Below are 25,109 nucleotides of genomic sequence, written 5' to 3' on the forward strand. Positions count from 1 at the left end.
TCCCAAGTGCTGGGATTAAAGTTATGCTCCACCACTGCCTGGACTGCTTCAAAATCTTTCTAAGCAGAATACCATGGTATTCACTGTAGCTTGGATCCTTAGTTATCAGACTGTTCTTGCTGTTCAGTCCTCTATTCCTTCTAGTTGCTCTATTCCTTCTAGTTGCTCTTCCATTCCCACCATATTGAATTAGTTTCTCTGACCATTCAATGCTTCTTTATGCTTATATGGATTTTTAGATGCGCAGTTTCCTTTATCCGTGGTTGCTTCTTCTCCATTGCTTCTTGAACTGTTGTCCTATGATTATAGATAGATACCACTTTGGATGAGCTGATTCTGAAAGTCACATGTTCTGTGTTCCATTGCTTAACCCAGTGCCAAGAATCACTTTGAGCCTCCTATAAACATAGGTTTGCTTCTACATCAGTGCCTGATTTTCCCAACAATTTGAGAGCAATGATTTTGCCTTATGCACTTTTATTCTCATTGCTGTTTACAGAACGAGTAGATGCTCAGAAATATTTAGTTGAGGAAAAAGAAATTCATTTGGATGGTACCTCTAGCATTTAACTTTCAGAGGAATATATTGCCCTCCCCCCCTTAGTGGCAATGAGAATTGTTATGTTTTGTCTCATCATGTGATTTCCCTCTAGCTTTTGAAAGCTAGGTTGAATAGAGTGTCAGGTTTTGATGTACCCAAAAGAATGCTGCACAATTTTTCTTCTCTAAAATCTCTTAGAAGTCTTATCTATTGTCTTATTTCTGTGGGCTAGAAAGCCACGATGCAGACCCATTTTATTGCTTTGTTTAAACACAAAACCTTAGATCAGCACTAGGTCAAAGAAGTTGTTGGTTTGTAGCTTCTGGAATTACATTTTCTTTTCTCCTTTAACCCCACTGGCACTTTCTAGCAGAACATTAATACATTATCTCCGTATTATTATCCAGAAAAGAGAGGGAGAAATAATCACTTTATTCAGGAGTGACCCCTTTTCCTGACCCAGAGAACAGGCATACTGTTCTTTGGTGTGTAATTTGGAACTATATTCATTACTTATTTTATAGCTTGTGGTTAAAAAAAAATGACAAAGGCAACTTGTAGAAGAGTCTTTTGGGCTTATAGTTCCATGGGGATCAGAGTCTATCAAAGCATGGAAGCATGGCAAAAACAAGCAGTCATGACAGCTAGAACAGGGGCTGAGAGCTCACATCTTGAACCACAAGCATGGAGTAGAGAGAGAAAACTGAGAATAGCATGTGGCTTTTAAACCTCAAAGCCTGTGTGACATACTTCTTCCAGCAAGCCTATACTTCCTAAATCTATCCAAACAACTCCACTAACTGTGACCAATTATTCAAACATCTAAGCCTGTGGAGTCACTCTAATTTGAAACATCACAGGAATTAATTATGGGCCAAATTAGAGGAACATACTTTTTGTGAGGTATGCAAATGTGTGTTGCATATGAATATATGCATGTGTATGCATGAATGTATATAGAGGTAGGATTGAGGATAGGAAAGTAGGTGGTAGGCAGAGGAGAAAGTACCAGTTTCACTAAAATAGAGCAAACCATGCATTTTGAATATAGAATATGATAGAGTGACAGGAAATTTGGGGTGTAAGAATATTTGAAGGCTTGGCAAGATGTCTCAGGGGTTAAAGCACTTGTCATACAGGACTAAGAGTCTGAGTTCAGTCCCAAGAATCCACTTAAGGGTGGAAGGAGAGAACTGATTTCACAAAGTTGTCATCTGGTTTCTGTATGTGTGGTATAACATGTGCACCTTCCTACATTATATACACACAATAATAATAAATATAATTTATAAAAGAATATTTTAAGGAAGGGGTGATTCATTAATTTGGTTAATATTTAATGAATATCTGTGTTAAGATATGGTACTTTAACTGTGAGCAGGGCTGAGGTAGACTCCGGCATTCATTAGCCTCTAGTATGTGTTGCAAAAGAGTGACATATACAGACAGTAAAATTGGATAAAGCATACAGTTCTGAACCAACAGGACACTGTGGGAAAAACATATGGGGTCCTTGCTAAATTTTGAAGGGCTAAGAAAACAGGAATGAAAAGATGCAATTCTTGAAGTTAAGAAGGCATTAGTTTGATATGAACAGAGGTGCTAAACCCTAGCTCCAGTCCTTTGTAGTTCACTGTGTATAAGGGGTTTCCTTTTAGAAATTTGATGTGCTAGTAAAGTGAGTGTAGTGTGCCCAAGTGACAGCACTGAAATAGCAGCCTGCCTATTCTGAGGCTCTGTCAAGTACTTGGGTACATTGCCTTCTTTATCTTTCATGGCCTTATGAAATAGGATTTACTATAATTTCCATTTCATAACTGGAGAAGTTCAGACAATTTTCCAGTCAGTCCTGAATTGGTCTCAGGTGGCAAGGTGGGCTGAGATCCCAAATTGTCTTCAGGGCTGACCTCTTTTCATCTCCCAAAGTTATAGAGGAAGGGACAGCCTGGGTCGAAGAAGACAAAGGACCACAGAGGAGCCAGGTAATCACTCACTATGCCATTTATAGAGTTTCCATTTTAGACTGAGGACAGTATAAAAGCATTGAAAGTATGTTTTGTTTTGTTTCAGACAAAGTCTCATATAGTCGCAGCTGGCCTAAAACTTACTATGTAAACTAGGCTAGTCTCAAACTCACAGGTATCTGCCTGCCTCAGCCTTTTAGGTCCTGGATTGAAAGGTATGGGCCACTGAAAGTATTTTAGAAACTACCTCTCTGGCTTCAGTGTGAAATGCCATCTCAACTAGTCCATAGGCAGTAGCAGTGTGAGGAGTTGAGAAGAGGAGTAAGTCTGAAAAAAATCAGAAAGAATTGATGATGTGAATTGTTTAGTTTCCTCATGATCTATGGCACTTCAAATTCATTAATCTACAAACAGCTAATGCTCCAACAGTGTTTCCAATTGTTCAGTCTTCATGTAGTTGCTGCCTTATTGCTGAAATAAGAAAAGACAGATTTTTTTTTCTGAAAAGGGTATCTCTGTAAAAGACTAGACACAAGAAATATATTATCCCTTTGTCCTTGTCATTGCATTTGCAGACTTTTAATTTTAGCCAGGCATCAAAATACAGAAATGGAAATACTTCTCTCCACAATGCAAATGTTTGACAGGATGCAGAAAGATGAGAGAGATATATAGGGAACTGACTGCTGGCTGGTTTGTTAAATAATCATGTACATTCATTTATATAACAGTTCACACCCATCCCTGGATGGCATCTTAATAACACAGGCAAGGCCAAATTTATAATTAGCTAAGTGCAGTTTTGTCAGACATTCCCTAGATATAAGACAGGGTTAGTTTTGTTATTTTCTTAATTGAAAGCATCAGGAAAATACCAATCAGGTCATGGAGTTTTTGATTGAAGAAGAAGTGCTAGCACAAATAGCCCCAGATTATATGTCTGTTGGAGGCTGGAAGTAACTGGTTTGAGTTACTTCCATCTGAGGTAACCAAACAACCGCTTGTGACTGGCAATGTGGGAATGCACATGAGGGTTGTGAAAGTTTTTTAGTACTTTTCTCCCCAGGGCAAAGGCCCAAGCAAATCAGGGTTTCTTTCTGAAGCTAAAAAATGTTTTGACACCATAGAATAATTATTTCTTCAAATATAACTTGATTTCCCCCTTTCTTTTTACTTACTTGGTCAGTAGTATTGCCTAGCTCTCCTGTTGCTCGATGGAAAGGAAACTTGTGTATGCTATATGTATGTATGCCATGTAGACCAGACTTGTGAGAGCAGGCCCTATGTTTCTACCTCTCCTGGGTGGAGGGGAGGGGGAGGATGTATAGGGAGCTAACTGATGGCTGGTATGTTAGATAAAAGAATGGACAGTTAGACTTAATCAAGGTTTTCCAACCAGAAGATTGAAGATAAGATGGACACTAGCACCATTGCACATCTAGCTTTTGTCTTTGTACTATCTGGCTGTCTAGTACTAGTTTTGAACAGTTGCACATAAGTGAAAAGCATTCAGATGACTTCTTCCATCACTATTGCTCACATCACTCATACACAGAAGCCAAGCTTTTGTCAGTCATCTGTTTTTGGTTATTGGAGTTTATTTAACCTCTTTATAGCTCTCTGTCATCCACCTCCACCCATTGCCATCTCACTTCTTACTTTCAATTTGCTTAGCAGAACAAGGCAGTGCGACTAGTATAAAGTCCCCCTTATAGTCTATGTTTCCTGATGTGGAAGGACACCAATCTTTCTGAGATCTTTGTGTCTGTGATGACCCCCACAGACCATATCTGCTCTTACATAGTACTGTAAATTTCTTCATGTGAGAGTGCCACCCCTTAACCTGATGGAAGTAGTAATTTTAATTTTAATGAACTATAGTGCCAATACATAGTTAGTTCCCTTCCCTATATTCTGAAATGAATTTTTCACTAACCCAAATATGTGTCCAAAAGTATTTTTCAACATGAAATTTGCACAGCACAGTAGAATGATGGACTTCCACACTAAAGGACCAGTCCAGAATAGGAGTGGAAAACCATTGATTTCAGATCTAAACATACTTATTCTAATACATTATGCCCTTATTCCACAAGATTGATATAAGCAGAATATTTTATAGGTAGTTTTTCCCAATGTCATATGTAACTTTGGCCATCTTGCCCATCTCCCAAGGAGTTCAAATAGGATAAGCAGTCTTAATTATGCCTACAAGGTGTCAGGTAGCATTGCCCAAGCAGTATCCCAGGTTATTTGAACAGCATTTAGCTTGTATTTCTAGATTTCACATATATCAGTGAAAAATGGCAAAATGTTGAGGCTATAAGTCAGGATTCATTAGCCACTGAGATGTTTTGGGAATATTGGCTTTCTGAGTTCTTCAAACACAGGAAAAATAGCATCCTTGTCTCCAACTACACAGGGAATAAGTAGATAATGGGTAAAATTAAGGCACAACAGGCATAAACATAGTAAACAGCTAGAGAATTTTGAACTTGATCTGTTGGAAAGATGGGAAAAAAAGAAAAGATGATGTGTTGGTCATCATGAAAAACTGTGGTGTGTCTGAGGTTTCCTGATGCTCTGTTGGTGGACCTGCACTGAGATTATGAAGAAGGATGTTTTTAGTAAACAGATTACTGAATTTTTTTTTAAAAAAAAAAATGAGAATTGTTTCTTTTGATGTTTTTATAAGAACAGCTGCTTCCTTATCGCATGTTCATTTGTATCCATGTTTCATTTTTTGGAAAGAAGTTTCATAAATTGCCCAGGAGCACATGAATAGTGAATGGCAGAGGTGAGTCTTTAATTTCCATATGACTCACTTCCCAAGTCTTGCATTCCCTACAACTTTTGTCTGAGAAGCAGAATTCAAAAGACACCCAGGCAGCACACTTTATGGAAAAGCTTCTCAACTCCAGCCAGACTCTTATTTAAAAAGAAAAACAAACAAACAACCCCAAAAACCTTAATTTCTGGCTTTTCTCTTTTTAAAAAACTAAGACAGTCTGGTAAAATGGATTAGTACTACTTCACATTGACTACTGAAGAAACGCATGGTTCTTCCTCCTTAGACAGCCTCATTCCCTACCCACATTAGTCTGCCTTTACTATATATGTGGTGACAGACAGAACCATAGGAACTGGTATCCCCAGGCTTCCAACTTGGTACTCTTTGACTCACACTACAATTCTCAAGTTCTTCACAGAAAAGGTATTGTTTTTGTTCAACATATTCTGACCCCATGCTTGGCTAGAGGGTTTCAAAGATGATTTTGAACCTTGTCCCTGCTGGGAACACAGTAGAAAGCTTTGATCAGAGTTGAGTAGCTCTTCCATGAAGCATGATTAATTTTGCTGCTGGATGTTTCCTCGAATTCTACTGTTTTATCTGATGAAAGTAGGAGGAACAGTAGGGCTAGGGGTGATTCATATGAAAGTTGTATTCTCTGACTGATCTGAGGACCATTTTCTATGGCAAGTTAGACAATTTTCTTTAAGTGATACAAATCAAGTGATGGTCTTTAGAAATTTCTGGGCATATTTAATGTATACAATATGATGTTTTAAGATGTTTATAGCAAAAGGATTACTTATAGTGAAGCAAATTAATTATTGTCATTACTCTTGCAGCAAAACCACAAAAGAAATGGGTAACTGATATGATGGAGAGTTTTCCTTCTTTCCCTTCCTTCCTTTCATCTTTCCTTCTTTCCCTGCCCTGCCCCTCTCTCTCTCTGGCAGTTCTAGGGATGGAACCTAGGATCTGCCACTGAGCTGTGTTCTCAGGCCTGATAATTTTCTTTTAAGGCTACTTCAGGATCATTATCTTTCTCATGTTATTATTAACAATATAGCTTTATGCAGTTGTTCAATATCTGAAAGCCTCAGTTTACTTATTAATCAAAAGAACATATTAATTTCTAGTTATTAAGGTCAAGAGAAAATTAAATTAGGCAATTTAAATTAACCTCAGAGGTTATTGCTACTGAAAATTGAGTAACTGTATTAATATAGTGTGTACATTTTTTACTGCTTTTCTTTGAGCATCCTCAGCAGATTAGAAGAACTGCTGATGCTGGGCCAGGGCAGAGGTTTAACCTGTTTGATCTTCTCTCTGCCTGAGATATCTGCTCTACCTAGGCCTATTGCTGTTGTTTTTTTTTTTTTTTGGGGGGGGGGGCGGGGGTACCCAGGGTCGGAGTTTCTCTGAAAGCATAGAAGGCATACCTACTGTTTCACAGTGTATTTCACGGTGAAACATTTGACAAATAAACTGTTCAGTCAAATATATTCTACTTTCTGATTACAATAGATTTACTTTCATAATGAACTGGATTTAGGATTCTTGGACTGCTCAAAATTATGTGCAAAAATATGACTGATCAGGAAGCCATTTCAACCCCTTTCATCTCCTACTCATCTTATAGAGAGTAGCCTTGTTGCTTGTGCAAGGGCATTCCAAACTCTGAGATCTAGTTCTGTGTGTGTGTCTTTCTGTGAATAGCAGCCTTTTAGTCATTATTGACCACACAAATGGTTGTTTAGTTCATCTTGAATACCAGGTTTTTGGGGAAAACATATAAACCCTGAAAACAAGATCAGATTTGCCCATAAAGAGTATTTCCAGAGTAGGACAAGAAAGAAATAGGATATTGGATGGGTAGCCTCTGGATTTGCACATTTCCTGTCCCCTAGAATCTTCAAATCCTTTGAAGAAGGGAGGAAGTAAAGATACCCACAAACATTAAAAGTGGGATTCTTGCCGGGCAGCCAAGGCATATACCCTTAATCCCAGCACTCAGGAAGCAGAGCCAGGCAGATCTCTGTGAATTTGAGGCTATCCTGTCTACAGAGCGAGATCCAGGACAGGCACTAAAACTATACAGAGAGACCCTGTCTTGAAAAAAAAAAAAAAAAAAGCTCTTATTAACCATGAGACTGTTATATATGGAGTGATTAAAGCTAGTGTGGTCTTTAGCCAAGGAGATAGCCAAGCTCTAAGGATTGCTTTTGTTGAGTTGGCAGGGGTGGGAGAATGGGGTGAGGGGTGGGGGGAGGGCGTGGCAGCACACAATTTCCTATGTGAATAGTTGCTGTTCTTCCTGGTTCTCTATATTGCCTGATCTTCAAGTATAGTCTTTGCTTAGATAGTACTAATGAGAGGAAGCCTTTTTTGTGTATAGTTCTTTGTCCTGTTACCCTGTTGGAAGCACTGTGCCTCACCCCACTCTGCAGTTGATATATTCTCAGTGACTTGAGACTTGGTCACATAAATTGGTTTACTTTTCCAGAATAATCCCTCTATGGGAGTTTAGGCTGTAGATATCAAGAAATCCTACTTTACTTATATTAGACAGTAATAATGAATCATCTTTAATCCACATCAGACTGGTAAATGGAAAAACAGTCATTCTATATTCCTAGCAATTTATATGTATTCTAGTTTAGTAGAAATTGATTAGGTGTGTGCCACATACTATGTAGCATGTAGTGCTTTCACTAACCTGACCTCTGTTAGTCAGATTTTACTTTACAATTCAACAAACTGAGGGTTTACAGCTAGTAGTCAATCTAGAATTGATCCCAATTTTCAATGGTGGTTGGTTCTTCATTCATTGTGGAAATGTGGGATTGTGCTTTATTTATTTTTTATTTCATTAAAACTATCTATTTGTGAACTTGCTCACTACAGTACAAAATGCTCAAAAATTGATGAATTCAATTTTATTAGTCTAATCTTCCTATTGAGAAGTAATAAATTAACCCTACCAGAGTCTCTGTTGATGTGGAAGTATATGTACATCTACCTATTCTCACTATCAGTGTATGAATTTTTGTTTTTAGAGAATTAATTTTGTCTACAATATGAAGGAATTTTGAGTTTCAGAGAAATAGTTTCTCATAAGTGAAAACCTTTTGGGTACCGTTTTATGAAGGGTGCTTTCAGCTAAGTGTGTCTCTAGAGGTGAGCATGGAAGGAATTCAAATGTCTGAGTTGTTTTTCTGTTACTGCTATAGGTAAAGAAAGAACTTTATTTAATATATACTTTAGGGAACTGACAAGTCATGATTAAGTGGCTCTATCTGTTCAGTGATGGCCTCCTAGGTACATATTGAATGTCATCATAATAGGAGTATGTGTAAGAGGGAACAGTCACATTGTGAGACAGGAAACAAGAGACTTAAGAGAGGTCAGACTCTCTTTTTGTAGCAGTCTATTCTGGTGGGAAATTATTTACTCCTATTATTAATCCATTCTTGAGGGTGGAGACCACAGTGACTTAATCAAAATCCACTAAACCCCACCCCTTAAAGGTTTTACTGTTTCATCACTGATACATTGTTGACAAAGCCTCTTGGGAGATATTCTCAAATCATTTCCATAACAAAGAAGAGTGTTGAGAGAAAAAAACCATGTAGATGAATTTTTAAACAGTCTTATTAAATAAGAAACACAGAGCCACTAATACAGGGGTAATAGCCAAAGAGATCAGAAAAATAATGAATAGCCACAACTAGCTATTGGTGAAATTATTAAGGCCACTCCACATAGTTAAAAGGATATTTATTTAATGGCGTAACTTACAAATTAAGGGTTAGGTAGGTCGCGGGGTCTGGGGAAGGTGTATCGCAGTCCAGTGGTGTTCTTGGAGCTCTGCTCGGTCCACCTCCACCGTTCAGGGTCCCAGAACAGAGAGAGCACTGGCCCATCCAGAACTCGGGTCTCCAGGCGCCTCCCCTGGCCCCGCCTCATAAGCGTGACAGTTGCCAGAGTCTCAATGGAGGTTGGAACTTCCAGATCAAAGCTGGAATGGCTACCCACTACAACTAGCCTTAGCTTACCACTATGCAGTAGCTTCCCCAGAGAGAGCTTCTTCTTGTCTAACTTGTGCTTTTATTGCTTTCCTGTTCTGCCTTCTCATTGGCTCGAAGCCCAGCCACCTCACTTCCTCGTCACTGCTTATCTATACAGACTTCCAGGTCTCTATGGTTGGTACTGGAATTAAAGACGTGTATTACCTTGCTTGGCTGTGTCCTTAACCACACAGAGACTCTGCCTGCCATGTGATCAGATTAAGGACGTGTGCTACCACCACCTGACTTCTGTTTATGGCTTGCTATGTGACCTCTGATCTCCAGGCAAACTTTATTTATTAACATACAAATAAAACATCATATTTCAGAACAAATAAAATATCACCACAAAAACAAGCAAAGAAACTATGATAGTCAAGTATTTAAGGCATTTATGTGGTACAGCAACTTTCATGTTGCTCTTATAGGCATATTTTAGACCAGCAGTGCAAGTTACAGGAGGATAGCTTCTAATCATGATTCAGATTCTGAGCAACTGTGCTGCCTCAGAGAGAATGAAGTTCTTATCTCTGGTAGAGTTTAAATGGAAATTCTTCCTACTCTGCTATAGGAAGAGATTCAGAATCCATACTAGACTTTAGTACTGTGACTTCAATCTTTGGTTTGAGTTTGATAATAACATCTCTTTTGTTTTGTGGATTCCATGGAAGAGCATGTGAAGATTTTGGAATGTTTCCAAAGTTTTTTCCCAAAATCATTTATAAATTGTCCATCTTTTCTCTCACAGGAGAAAATGCAGAAGTTTCCATGGATGTTTCCCTGGGTTACCGTGATGATATGTTTTCTGAATGGACTGAAATGGCCCATGAAAGAGTACCACGTAAACTCAAATGTACTTTTACATCCCCCAAGGTAGGGTACCTTTTTTGCTGAGTTGACAGTGTTTCTTTCTTGGCATGGAGTAACACCAATCAAGTGATTTTTGATGTCCCATAAGGGACAGAATGTTGTCATTTTCTTTTTCTGAAGTGAAAGAAAGGCTATACTCTCCACTAAAGAAATTCTTGATCATGCTTTTTCTCATCTGTTGTCTTCATCTTAGTTGTTCCTGAAAGACCTGTGTAAGATCAGACAAATTTGATCCTTCTTCTAGCATTGGTTTTTAAAACTTTGCTTTTGCCATTAAGTGTAAGGACAAAGTTAGTAGTGAGAATGGCAGGTAGAAGCCTATGAATACCATGCCTAGCATATATAGCCTTGTATTTTTAATCTAAATTAAAGCATGGATTTGTAATAAAACATATGTGGCCCCCATTCCAGGTTATGTCACTAACTCAGTGTTCACAATCAAGCTTTATAATTGCTCTATTTTTTTTCTTCTGCAAAATGGAAAGATAATGTATAGTAGCTTTTGGGGTTTTTTGTTTGTTTGTTTTTTGTTTTTTTGTAAGAACCAGAGGAAATCATGAACACCTACATGTACAGTGGCTTTATAATTTAACATTATGTCTGAGACATGCTTGTGAGTCAAATGCAATGTTAACAAGATGAACCACATAGGAAGAAAGTGTCAACTGTAACTTTCATAGACAAAGTTTACCCAGCATGCAAGTACATGTTGCAGTTTGTTTTCTTGGCTTTCATTATACAAATGTGGTTTGAGGACCAAGGGCATCAGTGTAAATTGTGAGCCTATGGGAAATACAGATTCCCAGGCCACACTTAAAACCTGTTATTTTCTGCTGATATGTAAATAAACTATAAATAATAGAAGTTTATTTGGGCCGGGCAGTGGTGGCTCACGCCTTTAATCCCAGCACTCAGGAGGGAGAGGCAGGCGGATCTCTGTGAGTTCGAGGCCAGCCTACAAAGCGAGTTCCAGGAAAGACACAAAGCTACACAGAGAAACCCTGTCTCTAAAATACCAAAAAGAAGAAGAAGAAGAAGAAGAAGAAGAAGAAGAAGAAGAAGAAGAAGAAGAAGAAGAAGAAGAAGAAGAAGAAGAAGAAGAAGAAGAAGAAGAAAGTTGTTTATTTGGTTCATACTTGTAGAGGCATGACACTGGAATCTGTTCAGGTCTTTTATGCTACACTAAACATGGTAGGAAGGTAATCATTCCCATATGGGAGAGGAGATGGGCTTCACATAGCAAAACTTTTCTCTTGATTACTAACCCATCTTCACAATGACAGCACTAGTTCTTTCATGAGAGCAGTATGCTATGACCAATTCATGATAACAACTAAATTTCAATATTATTATTGACAGGGACATTCAAGCCATAGTAACTCCTGACTCAAATCATAGGAGAAAGGATCAAAGACTTCATTTGAGTGTACTTTGAACTCATCCTCTTATAATGAATAAAACTTGAAAAGTCCTATACCAGACCCTTTCTTTGCTGACTGTCTAAATATAGAGTTCTCTCCTAAACAGCCTTAAATAATTATTTTGTGTAGGTTCTTGAAGGTAATTTAATAGGTAAAATGAGAGGGATCTAAAAGCTGGAGAAAATAGAGACATAGTTAATATTTCAGATTTTTTTATGAAGTTGAAGAAATTTTCCTCCTATATCTGATGTAAGTTGGTTATATCTTTCAGAGAAGAGCCTGGTTAAATATAAGTTTTAGGGCTTTTGGATACAGAAAATTTTATCCACATAAAAAGAAGTCGTTTTTCACTTTTCCTTACACATTGGGAGGTATGTGTGGGGGCGCTGCCTGTAACTGCTTCTCAGTGACAGGAGCTTAATTATCTTTATGATGTGTTGATCTCTTTCTCAAATCTATCTTTGAGATCAGACTTTGAAAGGTGTGAAGAAAATGAATCATCAAATCTATACATTTTGATTATGGTAAAGTTTAATCTTGATTCTGAAGATTAAATGAGAAATTGCTTTAAAGCTCTACAGTCTCTAGTGGATTGTGAAGTCAAGAAAAAAAAGTCAAGTTGCTACCTGCTATAATTTGCCTTAATTAGGCAGTCTTATGCCAGAGTTAGGGGAGGGGAGGGAGGGTGGGAGGAGGGGAAGGCAGGTGGGAGGCAGTGGAAAGGGGAGAAAATAAGAATATTGTTTATCTTAAGAGCTATAAATACTGGTAGAGGTAGAACTTTAGAAAGCAAAACCAAAGCATGGTACACATACATATATGCAAGCAAAGTACTCAATATACATAACATACAAATAAGTAAATACATTAAAATTGAAGGAAGGAACCAGGGAAACAAGCAAACCCTCCAGTCCCTAACTACATGTGGTGAATTTGACATTAATCCTGCTAAGCAGCTTGAAATTTGTTTCCATTAATTCCTACAGATTTGTATTTCTAGACTTATTTGTAAGTGAAGGAGGAAACAGGAGTTCAAGGGCAGAGAGACCATTTATATAGGAAGAATCCTCTAATATGCATCCATAATTTAGAAAGAAGCAGAACTCTTTACACAAAATTATTTTACTTTTAAAATCTTATTTGCCACCACTAATCAACTGGTGATGTCTGACAAAACCCTCATACTTTAAAAGAGAAGTTTTCATGATTCATTACTGATGCATGTCTAGGCTGGAAAGGGATTGACTAGTCATGTTTGACTAGGCAAGGAAGGGCAAAAAAAAGTAGAAGTGCATGAACTGTTTATTTGCCAGTTTTATTCCACCTCATCTATAAGTGTCTCCTGTTCATTATACTCAGGATTAGTACAATATCCTGACTGTCCAGTAAAGAGGCCCTGCCACCATTACAGAAGGTGCTGAATTCTTTCTATGCTAAACTATAGACTCCTGCTCATCTTCTCACTGGATTCTATACTAGTTTTTCTCTAATTTTACAAATTATTAACACCACATGAAACAATTTGGAACTAGGAATGAGAAATAATTCACCTCTATTCACTTATTCAGGACACATCAAGTTTTCCTGAGTGTAGATCTGATATTAATGGCAGACTTCCAGTTACTTAATTGGAAAAAATCTCTGCCTGCTACAGCTCATACTTCTGCACACCATGTTCACCTCCCATACCCACCTTTAATAGGCACATACACAGGATGCCTTGAGATGTGTACAGAATTTATTTCCCCACTACCACAAAGTCTTAAATTGTTAGGAAGTTCAAGAGGCTTTCTTAGGTATTGGGCTAAATTTCTGTTTAGTTAAATTTTCAGCTGTCTCTTGCCATTTTGGCTGTTGGGTTGTTAGGAGGTTCAGGTTGGGTGCAGAAAATTCTGAAGGAGCATCTCTAGCAAACTAATCCCATCATTCAAGGCACTGTATACAACTCTCTCTATTTTGTTTTTAAAGACATTTTTATTTTATATGTATGTGCTGTGGGATGTTCTGTATGTCCTGTGGGAGCCCTTCTTGGGTTCTTTGTGGCGTTACCCAGCAGGTCCGCATAGAGGATGATTAGGACCATGGGCCTGAGTGCAGGTGTCTGAGATGGTCTGCACTTGGCTGTGCTGGGGGATGGTCTGTATGTCAAGTTGCTCTGATTGATCAATAAATAAAACCTGATCGGCTGTGGCTAGGCAGGAAGGATAGGCGGGACTAACAGAGAGGAGAAATAAAAGGACAGGAAGGCAGAAGGACTGACTGCCAGATGCCGCCAGCATAAGAAGCATGTGAAGATGCTGGTAAGCCACGAGCCACGTGGCAAGGTATAGATTTCTAGAAATGGGTTACTTTAAGATATAAGAACAGTTAGCAAGAAGCCTGCCACGGCCATATAGTTTGTATGCAATATAAGTCTCTGTGTTTACTTGGTTGGGTCTGAGCTGCTGTGGGACTGGCGGGTGACAAAGATTTGTCCTGACTGTGGGCAAGGCAGGAAAACTCTAGCTACATGTATGAGCATTTTTTATGTGTGTATGTAAGTATACCACCTGCATGGAGTCTGTCTTAGTTTGGGTTTTTGTTTCTTTGGAGAAACACCATGACCATGGCAACTCTTATAAAGGAAAACATTTCATTGGGGCTGGCTTATAGTTTCAGAGGTTAATCCATTATTATCATGGTGGGACATGACAGCATTCAGGCAGACATGGTGCTAAAGAAGACACTGACTGTCCGACATCTTGATCTGCAGGCACAGGGCATGGCTTGAGCATGGGAGACCTCAAAGCTCAGCCCATAGTGACACACTACCTCCATCAAGGCCTTACCTACTCCAACAAAGCCACACCTTCTAATAGTGCCATTCCCTATGGAGGCCATTTTCTTCAAACACCCACACAGTACATGGAAGCCAGAATAAGGTGCTTTGGAACTCAAGTTATAATCAGTTAAGCTGTTGTGTGGATGCTGAGAATGGAATTTGAGTCCTCTACAAGAACAGCAAGTGCTCTTATCTGTGGTGCCATTTCTCCAGCACAAATGTACTGCTGCTTTACTTATTTATTGGGGGAGGGGGGTTAGATCAATAAGAGGAAGATAATTTTAACTTTTTATATTTGACTGTGAAAATAATTAGCCATCATTAAGATTGTGATGGACTTCAGCAATGGCTTTCCTCCTGGACACACAAGGAGTCTTTGGAGGTCTCTTAGGAGTTCCCTAAAATAGTAGACCACAGAGCAGTCTGATGTAAAGCTCTAATGTGGATTCTAGGTCTGAGAAAGGTATCAAAGGACCGAAGAGATCTCTACTTTTTACCTAATTTTTTGGGGGGTTTTACTTCAAATGGACAAATGGAGCTGATTTCTTCTCTCTCTCTCTCTCTCTCTCTCTCTCTCTCTCTCTCTCTCTCTCTCTCTCTCTCTGTCTCTCCCTTTCTCCATCTTTCCCTCTCTCCTCCCTCCCTCCCTCCCTCCCTCTCTCCCTCTCCCTCTCTTCCTCCCTCCATTTCTGTGAAGTAGTTCAGTGGACACCATGATTCCAGGATTCCTTGTAGATCTGTGCCTTTAATGTGCACCTTAACACATTAGCATTTTAAAAATTAATGATATGAGCTCAATGCAAATGAATGCATATAATCTTGTAAATAGTAATCTGCCTCAAACCATCTAATCTCTTTCCAGACTCTAGAGCATGAAGGTCGTTATTATGAATGTGATGTCCTTCCTTTCATGGAAATTGGGTCAGTGGCTCATAAGTACTACCTTCTAAATATCCGGCTACCAGTGAATGAAAAGAAGAAAATCAATGTTGGGATTGGGGAGATAAAGGATATTCGGTTGGTGGTAAGTAAGTGTAACTGAACCAACAGATTGTGCCCTTGAAGCAGCAGTCAAGAATACAGTATTTATATATGTGTTAAAAGAGCTCTGTCTTAATTCTTCCATCTCTTTGCACATATGGGTCCCTGGAAGCATGTGGGAAGGAAACTATTTGTTTGTCCTGCCACCTGTATGCTTTATCTGAGAATTGGGAATAACAACATAACCATGATGGTCAAAATGCTAAATTAAAATGATTTGCATTGATTCATTTAATTGTATGCATGATTTTTAATATTAATATTTTAATGAGTTCTTTAAGAGTTTTTGAGTTTCATAATGTATTTGGATCATATTTGGCCCCCCAACTCTATCCAGATCCATGTTTGGATCCTATCCTCCCAACTTTGTGCCATGAAAAAAACAAACCAAACCAGACCAAACCAAAACACCTTCAAGACCAATTTGTGCTACCCAAAATATTATTGGGTATATGGTCTTCCATTGGAGCTTGGTTGACTTACCAAGGACTGCACTCTTACATAAAACACCATCCTTCCTTCCCCAGTTTCTAAGTTGCCAATTGCTCTGTGGCTAATAGTAGGGTTGTGTGCCCAACTCTTCTCTCCATGCTGTGATTTGGTCTGGTCAGGCTTGTACAGGTTTTGTGCATTCTCTGACAACTGCTATGAGTTCATGGGTACAGCTGCCTTGCTGTGCCCAGCTGCTGCTTTCTTGAGGTTATCCACCTCTTCTGGCTCTTTCAGCCCCCTCTTCTGAAATGATCTCTGAAACATAGGAAGAGAGGTATGGTCCATTTTCCTTTAGGGCTGATAGTTCAACATCTTATTCTCTTCAATTTGGATAGTTGTACATCTCTGTGCCTAGTATTTCAAGTTGTCTTCTTGTTAAGATTACCAAAATGCCATAATTTTAGACTGATAATTCAACATCTACATACAGAGAACATGGAATAATTTAGCTGACTTTCAATTTGAAGCCTCATCCCTACTGGCTAGCATTCATAGTGCTAGAAGGTGCTATATATAGTACTGGAAGATAAAAATTAATTGTCAATCTCAACTAGCAAGCTACAATAACGCCTTTCTTGCAAGATATGTCCACTGGTGGAATAGTGGCACAAATGTTATATGAATAACTAACTACTTTCTTATGATTTAAGGCATGCTCCATTGGATGGCACACATACCTGATACTATTAATGGTACCAAGAACCTGAGAATGAATATAACATGGGCCCTGGGGAAAACCTACTATTGTTATTCTGCTAAAGGAACATAACAATAAAAAGGTTCCTAATGAGATATTGTTATACCTATAGATGAGTGCATCATTCAACCTTTATCAGGGAAGTGTCTTCTTGCAGTAAATAGTAATTAACACAGAGCTCCTCAACTAGACAACATTTAGAGAATGAGATACTTTGGAATGCTCACCTCTAAATGGGTGTCTTTATCCCTCCTCTCAAGGCTTAAGGGTCTTTATGGAAGAGAGGATGGAAAGATTGTAGCACTAGAGTGGTGTATAACTTCAAGGAAACATAATTTTACAGACACAACAGGACAGATGCACACATAAGACCTGTACAAATTAAAGCCAGAAAAATCTCAGCACTGAAGAGGGGAAGTGAACACAAAGTCCTGCTCCTAGCCAAGAAGCTATTCATTATTTATATTTGGTAGGATAGGGAAAAATCAGTTTTCACCAATGAAATGACAGACACTGTGTATATCAACCACACTCCAGAGCAGGCCTCATGTACAAGAGTAGTTGGCCACCACAGATTAGACTCCATATTTTATTTTTTTGTTTTGCCATTTTTGCTTGTTTTGTGGGATTTTTGTTTTTGTTTTTTTTTTTTTTTGGTTTTTCGAGACAGGGTTTCTCTGTGTAGCTTTGCGCCTTTCCTGGAGCTCACTTGGTAGCCCAGGCTGGCCTCGAACTCACAGAGATCCGCCTGGCTCTGCCTCCCAAGTGCTGGGATTAAAGGCGTGTGCCACCAACGCCCGGCTTGTTTTTGTTTTTAAGTAAGAGGAAAAGATCAAAAGTAGGGTGGGGCAGGAGGTAGGGAAGGATCTGAAAGGAGTTGGGGGAGGAAAGCATATTGTATGAAATCCTCAAAGAATAAATAAAAACATAAAAGATAAATCATATGGAGAAAAGAAAAATAAGTAGAAGCAGCTGTTTTACTTTGTTTATTGCTCAAGGTGTAAGAGTGAGCACAGCCCTGATGCGCTGCAGCTTCCTGTTGCTCATGCTCACATGGTGGTACAGACAACCATGCCAACATGCCAGGGTCCTGGCACAGGCAACCTGAAACTGGAGTTCAGTGCCTTAGCCTCTCTCCATGGATGTGGCGGGCTTTGTAATTCCTTAATTGGTCTTAAGATCACATAAAATTATTGTTGTTACTTCTAAGGTCATAGTATGATCTTGATTGCATAACAAGCAAGATAAGAATAATTAACATGTTTTTACCATGAGTCACAAATGTTAGTGAGAACAGTGATGATTTAAGTTCTTTCCATGTTATTTGTTTAATGAAGGGTATAGAACATAGCATAAAGAGGCCACATTTTAAATCAAAACTCATTCAGATGTGCATAAGAAAATTAAAAATCAAATTAAAAGATACAGAGAAGCATAACAATTATCTGTAATGACTTGTGTAGCAGGAATCTTAAAAGTTCTTATTAATAAAATCAAACCCGAGGCCAGTTATTGGGGTGAACACCGGAAGATCAGAGAGACAGAACAAGCCACAGCTAACCTCACCTGGCCAACTTCTCAGCTGATCTTGTCTCCTCAGACTGGAGGCCTCTGAGTCCTCATCCGGAATGGGTCTCAGCTGAATTACTGCTCAAAAGCCTGAATGCTTAACCAGCCGAATGCTTAACCAGCCACATGCTTAACCAGCCAAATGCTTCTAGTTTCTGGTCCTCACACCTTATATACCTTTCTGCTTTCTACCATCACTCCCTAGGATTAAAGGCTTGCTTTCTGGGATTAAAGGCATGAGTCACCATGCCTGGCTGTTTCCAATGTGGCCTTGAACTCACAGAGATCCCAGATGGATTTCTGCCTCTGGAATGCTAGAATTAAAGGCATGTGCTATCACTGCCTAACTAGTGGCTTTTCTGTTCTCTGACCCCAGATAAGTTTATTAAGGTACACAATATTTTGGGGAACACAATACCCAATACCACCACAGACTTGTGCTTTTTTTTTTTTTTTTTTGGTTTTTCGAGACAGGGTTTCTCTGTGTAGCTTTGTGCCTTGCCTCGTTTTTCAGACCAGGCTGGCCTCGAACTCACAGAGATCTGCCTGGCTCTGCCTCCCGAGTGCTGGGATTAAAGGCATGCACCACCACCACCCGGCGACTTGTGCTTTTTGCTTTTGTTTTTTCAATTAATGGCATGTTATGAACATAATTTGAATTTGCTTTCCAATACTGCTTACTGGACCTATGTGGTATCTCCAATGTTGAATGAAGACCCTACAGAAAAATCTTTGATTATATTCTTAGTCAATCCCTTGGTATAGCATGGCCCATTTTTATGATTTTTCAGTGTATTACTATGATATCTGAGGAGGAAACAAGGGGTATATGAGGGCAATACCTTCTGTGACTATGAACACTTTTGAGTAGGCAAACTGTTTGCTTATCTGTATTTAGTTGTATAAAAATAACACTAATGTATATTCATCTCCAAAATTATAATTGGTTTCTGTCTAGGGAATCCATCAAAATGGAGGTTTCACTAAGGTGTGGTTTGCTATGAAGACCTTCCTCACACCCAGCATCTTCATCATTATGGTGTGGTATTGGAGGAGGATCACTATGATGTCAAGACCCCCAGTGCTCCTGGAAAAGTAAGAACTGATTCAGATCACACTTAGAAATTGCTAATTTCCTATAATCTGCCATACTCCTATTTTGTGTGTCTGATTCAAGAAGCCAGTGTGTGACTTCAGCTAGTGAACTGATTAAGAGTCATCATGAACTCTGTGTCTCCTTCAGATTTCACGTACAAATTATTCTTACATCTTCAGAGTGCTCCTCCTCACATTGCTGTCTTTGCTGTTCTTCCCCATAGTCAAATTTCTCTTTTAATGGACCTTTCTCTGTTAGTGGATGAACTGTTTCACTCTCAACTGAATTCAAACCCTCCCACACACAGGAAGATGTTCCTGTAGATATTGTCTTTTTCTTTCTCACATCAACATTTCCTTTTTTTGCTGTCTTATTTCTATTAATATTACAAATACATATGCTATATCATGAGAAAGTGCTTTCTTCTGAAATAATCATGCCATTTTTCTCCTTTTGCAAGAATCCTCAAAAATCCTGCCCACATATATGCTCCAATTTTCTCTTGATTCCACTTTAATATTGATTGATCTCCACTGTGGCATTTTACAGTCTCATGAATCACCTCCACAGTCCAAATCTAATGTTTGGTTTCTAGTCTTCACCTTCCTTGGACTCATGAGCAGCATTCTGCATAACTGATCACCCTCTTTTCTTCACACAGCCTTACTGGTTTTTGCTTGTTAGTCTCCTTTTCTGGCCATCACTTAGTCTTCATTACTTTTCTGCATCTTTCTAGCCTCTTACACCATTGAGCCAGGGCAGAGACTTTGGACTTATTTTCTTTATTAGCTCTGCTTTTTCCATAGTGATCTCTGGAAATTAAAAACTTATTGTGTGATGATTCTTATTTTACATATTTGTCTTAACCTCTCCCAACTCTAGATACAAACATCTGAGCTATTTATTTAATATCTTCTCTTACATTGAAAAAAAAATGTAATACAAAGAATACTTGACTACTTTCTGCTGCCACCTATAGCTCTCCTAGGCCTCCCCATATTAATGAAAGACAACTCTTCTTTTTTACCTGCTGGACTGAAAAGAAGGAGGCCACTTAGTATTCTACTTGATATTCACACCTCTATCCAATCCCTGTGAAATCTTACTGTCTCCATTGCTACCACCCTAATCTGATCACCCAAATCATTGCTCAGCTGGCTTATTAGAAGCACCTCCTTGAACTATTTTATTTACTACAATCTTTTCACCAAAATCATCTGTGTTCCCTTTAAGTGTCAGTAAGATCACTCCACTCCTCTGCTGAAAGCTCCCCACTAGCTTCCCCTTGTCCTATAAACTCCATTGGATCTTATCTCCTGTTCTCTGCAGCACTTGTGATGGTGCTCAAATGCCTTACATTCTAGGTTTTTACCCCAGGGCTTTTGAACTTGTTGATCTTGTATCTGTAATAGTACTTCCCAGTATCTTAATACTTCATTTCCTTTAAACCCTGTTTTGATGTTTCTCATTGCAGTGTTTTGTTTTGCGCCTTCCATTTCCCTGTGTAAATCACTCTCCATCCTCTTTCTATTTTTATCTTTCTTTATAACTTTAAGTTATGATTTGTTAAGTGAATGAATGGTATAATTATATTATTTTAATTTTTATTGGCTTTATATAAGTTTCTTCATGAGCTATTCCTATTTTATTTCTCTGCTTTCATGTCCTATCATTTCCTAAGATGTGCTACATGTAGATCTGTAAATATTTCTGCCTCTTCCAAGCCTCTCTACATCCATTAGACTCTTCTCTCTGCCCTTTTCACCTTCATTTCCTCAACTCTTTCAGCACTTAGTTTCTATCTCTGTAAGCAGCAATCCTGGTGGTGTTCTGAACCTCTAAACTGTGATGATGTTGCTTACCAACTTATTTTAATGCCTCTTTATCTGTCTTTCCCATTAAATGCAGTTCCATGAGTGAAAACATTGGTCTTTCTCATATCTGTATATGTATCCTTAACAGTATTCTTGGTACATTGTTAATGGCTTATAAGCATATGTATCTTTTGAATATGAAAATTGTTTAAATAAATCAGAATGGTATTTTAATAAATAAGGGGCAAGTAATAGTATAGTGGAGAAAAAGCAAAACAAGTAGCCAGTTGTATTTATGTATAGTTGTATAGTTTTTATTGAAACAAAATATGCTTACACAATTAACACTTACCAAGGATATCACAATAATGACTAATGTTGTATATTCTTAATGATTGGGTCAGTGATATTATAAAGATGTAAGATAGTACAATTATACTAAAGCATATGTATTTAAGAAGGCAATGGGGTTAAACTGTGTATCTCTCAGGGGGCTCTATTTAGTTATACAGAAGTTAGTGTGAAACGCCTTCATTTTCCAGAGATGCAAACTAGGACATTTTGTATCCCAGGGTAGAAACTTATAATGAATGCTAAGAAACTGATCAGTTGGCTAAAGTCTGAATAAATAACATCTCAGTTCTCAAAATTGGCTTCAGATGTTTAAAGTCTGCCCTCCAGAGTAACCTGGATCTTCTGGGTATTTTCTCAGAGTCATCTTTGCCCTTGGGATTTCCATGACCTTTATCAATATCCCTGTGGAATGGTTTTCCATCGGATTTGATTGGACCTGGATGCTGTTATTTGGTGACATCCGACAGGGCATCTTCTATGCAATGCTTCTTTCCTTCTGGATCATCTTCTGTGGCGAGCACATGATGGTGAGAACTCCTGGGGAAGGGACATCTGTGTGTTCATAGATGCTCTGAGAGGGTTGCTGAGCTGAAGCCTGCCTGTTTATGCCTCTCTTAAGCTATGGGGAGGTAAAAAGAAATGAGAGGCCACAGTTCGAATTCTATCGCTGCAGACTCACATTCCTTCTTCACTAGTAACTTGGTGAGTGTTTTGAGGCAAGTGCTCTAATTTCAGGCCCCTTTTTTTGTGAAATGTAGTGGAAAGTCTTAATGTATAGTAGGGTTTTTTTTGTTTGTTTGTTTTATTTTAGAAAAAAATGTAATGATTTATTGGAAGAGAAATATATGAAATTTATCATTATTTTTATTTCTTGTCCTTTGACTTCTCTTCTGCTTGCCCCAGCCTTAAGAGCAGGCTAACCACCAGGGAATGTGTGCTTGACCAAGTAACCTAGTGACCCCTATTACCCAAGATACTGACCTCTTTGCATGGCCTCAAATTCTATTTTAAGAGACTATGTGGTGATATTGTATTCCCCAATATATTGTGCACCCTAATAAAATTATCTGGGGTCAGAGAACAGAACAACCACTAGATATAGAAACCAGAAAATGGTGGCACACATACCTTTAATCCTAGCATTCCAGAAGCAGAGATCCATCTGGATCTCAGTGAGTTCAAAGCCACACTGGAAATAACCAGGCATGGTGACTCACACCTTATATACCTTTTTGCTTCCTGCCATCACTTCCTGGGATTAAAAGTGTGTGTGCCATCATTTTCTGGCCTCTATATCTAGTGGCTGTTCTGTTCTCTGACACCAGATCATTTTGTTAGGGTGCACAATATATTGGGGAACACAATATCACCACAAGGCTGAATTACCATAATAAAAATAAAAATGACATTGTCCTTACATTGTGGCTAAGATGCAGTTATATCAGTAAGAATTTTGTTTTCAAGTTAAACTTCAGAAAAGGTGGTTTAAAATTGTTTATTTAAATTACATTTATTTATTTATTTGTGTGTGTGTGTGTGTGTGTGTGTGTGTGTGTGTGTGTGTGTGTAGTTCTCTCCTTCTATTGTGTGGGTTCGTTCCAGTGATTGATTTCATGTTGTCAGGCTTGGTTGCAGATCTTTGATCAACTGAGCCATAGTGCTTGTGCAGGGGCTATTTTTAAATTTAATTATCAATTGATCATTAAAATCAAATCTCTGAAGCCAGTTCCCTATGCAGGAGAATAGTTTCAGAAGAGGGGAATTTACCCACAGCCAAATTCCATCCTGAGGAGTCTTGCAACATGAAGGCTTCTCCGGCAGAGATGCCCTGGCAATGAAATAAGGACATCAGGGCCCCAGCCAGGGTGATTGTTCACAGTAAAATGGTAAAGGCCACCATCCACACCTGGGCACTTCAGCTAAAAGTTTTCCTGTGTCCTGCCTGGTCCCACAGCTGCTCAGACCCAAGTAAACACACAGAGGCTTATATTAATTAAAACTACTCAGCCATTAGCTCAGGCTCACTACTGACCAACTCTTACACTTAAACTCAGCCCATTTCTGTTAATCTATGTGTCACCATGTGTTCCATGGCTTTACCTGTGTGCTATTACATGCTGTTCCCTGGACAGTGGGCTGGCATCTCCTCACTCATCCCAGAATTCCCAAAACTCCCAGAATTTTCCTCATCTGCCTGTCCCACCTATACTTCCTGCCTGGCTATTGGCCAATAAGTGTTTTATTTATCAACCAATCAGAGCAACACATTCACAGCATACAGAACATCCCACAGCAGGAGGCTGAGATATTTCTTATATATGTATCTTCATTTTCTTTCACTGCCCATCAAAAGGAATACTTTATGCTGGACTTTTGGCAAATGCATGAGGATTAAATGGGAGGATTTTGAGTTTTAGGCTAACCTGGGCTGTATCTCAAGACACTCACTGGAAAGCAGGTGGGGGAGGTGGAAAATTGTTTCTTGTGATGTTGAAGATAAGAAGATAAATGACATAATGAAGTACAAACCTTAATGTTTTTATTCCTTGGTGATTGTTTTACATTTATAAACAAAAGTTATCAGCTAAACAACAATTTATTAAGTGGGCCAAAAGTTTTCCTAAAATCATTCTCGGTTATCCCACATTGCTTTGTGCATTCTTATTAATAGCCCCAGTGAATGGGGTTTGTGATGAATGTTCTCCCTCAGCTGACGTGAGCATTGAGAGTTTTATCTTTTTGTTTCTAATGCTGTGATCTATCCCGAACATGGTAGGTCAGCTATGGAATAGCTTTGCTCTTGTCCTTCTTCAATTTGTTTTTTCTTAGGATCAGCATGAGCGGAATCACATTGCAGGGTATTGGAAGCAAGTTGGACCAATTGCTGTTGGCTCCTTCTGCCTCTTCATATTTGACATGTGTGAGAGGTAAGCAGTTATTGGAGTCACTCCAAGATGAAATGTGCCATTATGTGTCCATTTCCATATTTCTGGGAGGAGTTTTGTTGTTTTTTGTTTTTCGAGACAGAGTTTCTCTGTATAGCTTTGCGCCTTTCCTGGAACTCACTCTGTAGCCCAGGCTGGCCTCAAACTCACAAAGATCCACCTGGCTCTGCCTCCCGTGTGCTGGGATTAAAGGCGTGCACCACCACTGCCCAGCCTCTAGGAGGAGTTTTTAAATGAAGAATGGTGGTTGGGGGTACATGGGATGAAATATTGAAGAAATCATATCCTCAGATGAAGTCTGTGATTAAATCAAAGGCTTATCCCTTTATACATGCAAAGTGCTTAGGCTCATAATATTCTAAAACTCTACATCCCCTTATACTCTCTGAAGTTTACTTTCTAAGTATAGTACACCAACACCCCTACCACACTCCCCATGTCTTCGTCCATTGTTATGGTGTTAAGAGAAAGCTTTGTACTGCCTTTGTATTTCATTTTCCATCTTGTTTGTTTTTGTTTTTATAGAGGAGTACAACTTACAAATCCTTTCTACAGTATCTGGACTACAGATGTTGGAACAGAACTGGCTGTATCCTTCCTTGATAAATTTGAGGCTTCCTTTTTCT

The 25,109-nt window shown here is 38.8% G+C and overlaps 1 protein-coding gene across 1 annotated transcript in view; it reads left to right on the forward strand.

Moving 5' to 3' along the window:
* Wls (Wnt ligand secretion mediator) overlaps positions 1-25,109 on the forward strand; it is a 113,306-nt gene that overhangs the window by 53,280 nt on the left and 34,917 nt on the right. Inside the window, exons 3-8 of the mRNA XM_028862601.1 lie at positions 10,112-10,236; positions 15,338-15,499; positions 19,233-19,369; positions 21,897-22,065; positions 24,368-24,465; positions 25,009-25,072. Coding sequence (XP_028718434.1) covers positions 10,112-10,236; positions 15,338-15,499; positions 19,233-19,369; positions 21,897-22,065; positions 24,368-24,465; positions 25,009-25,072 — 755 coding nt within the window. The remainder of the gene's footprint in view (positions 1-10,111; positions 10,237-15,337; positions 15,500-19,232; positions 19,370-21,896; positions 22,066-24,367; positions 24,466-25,008; positions 25,073-25,109) is intronic.

The sequence above is a fragment of the Peromyscus leucopus genome, chromosome 6 (assembly GCF_004664715.2).
Source record: "Peromyscus leucopus breed LL Stock chromosome 6, UCI_PerLeu_2.1, whole genome shotgun sequence".
NCBI classification, from domain to species: domain Eukaryota; kingdom Metazoa; phylum Chordata; class Mammalia; order Rodentia; family Cricetidae; genus Peromyscus; species Peromyscus leucopus.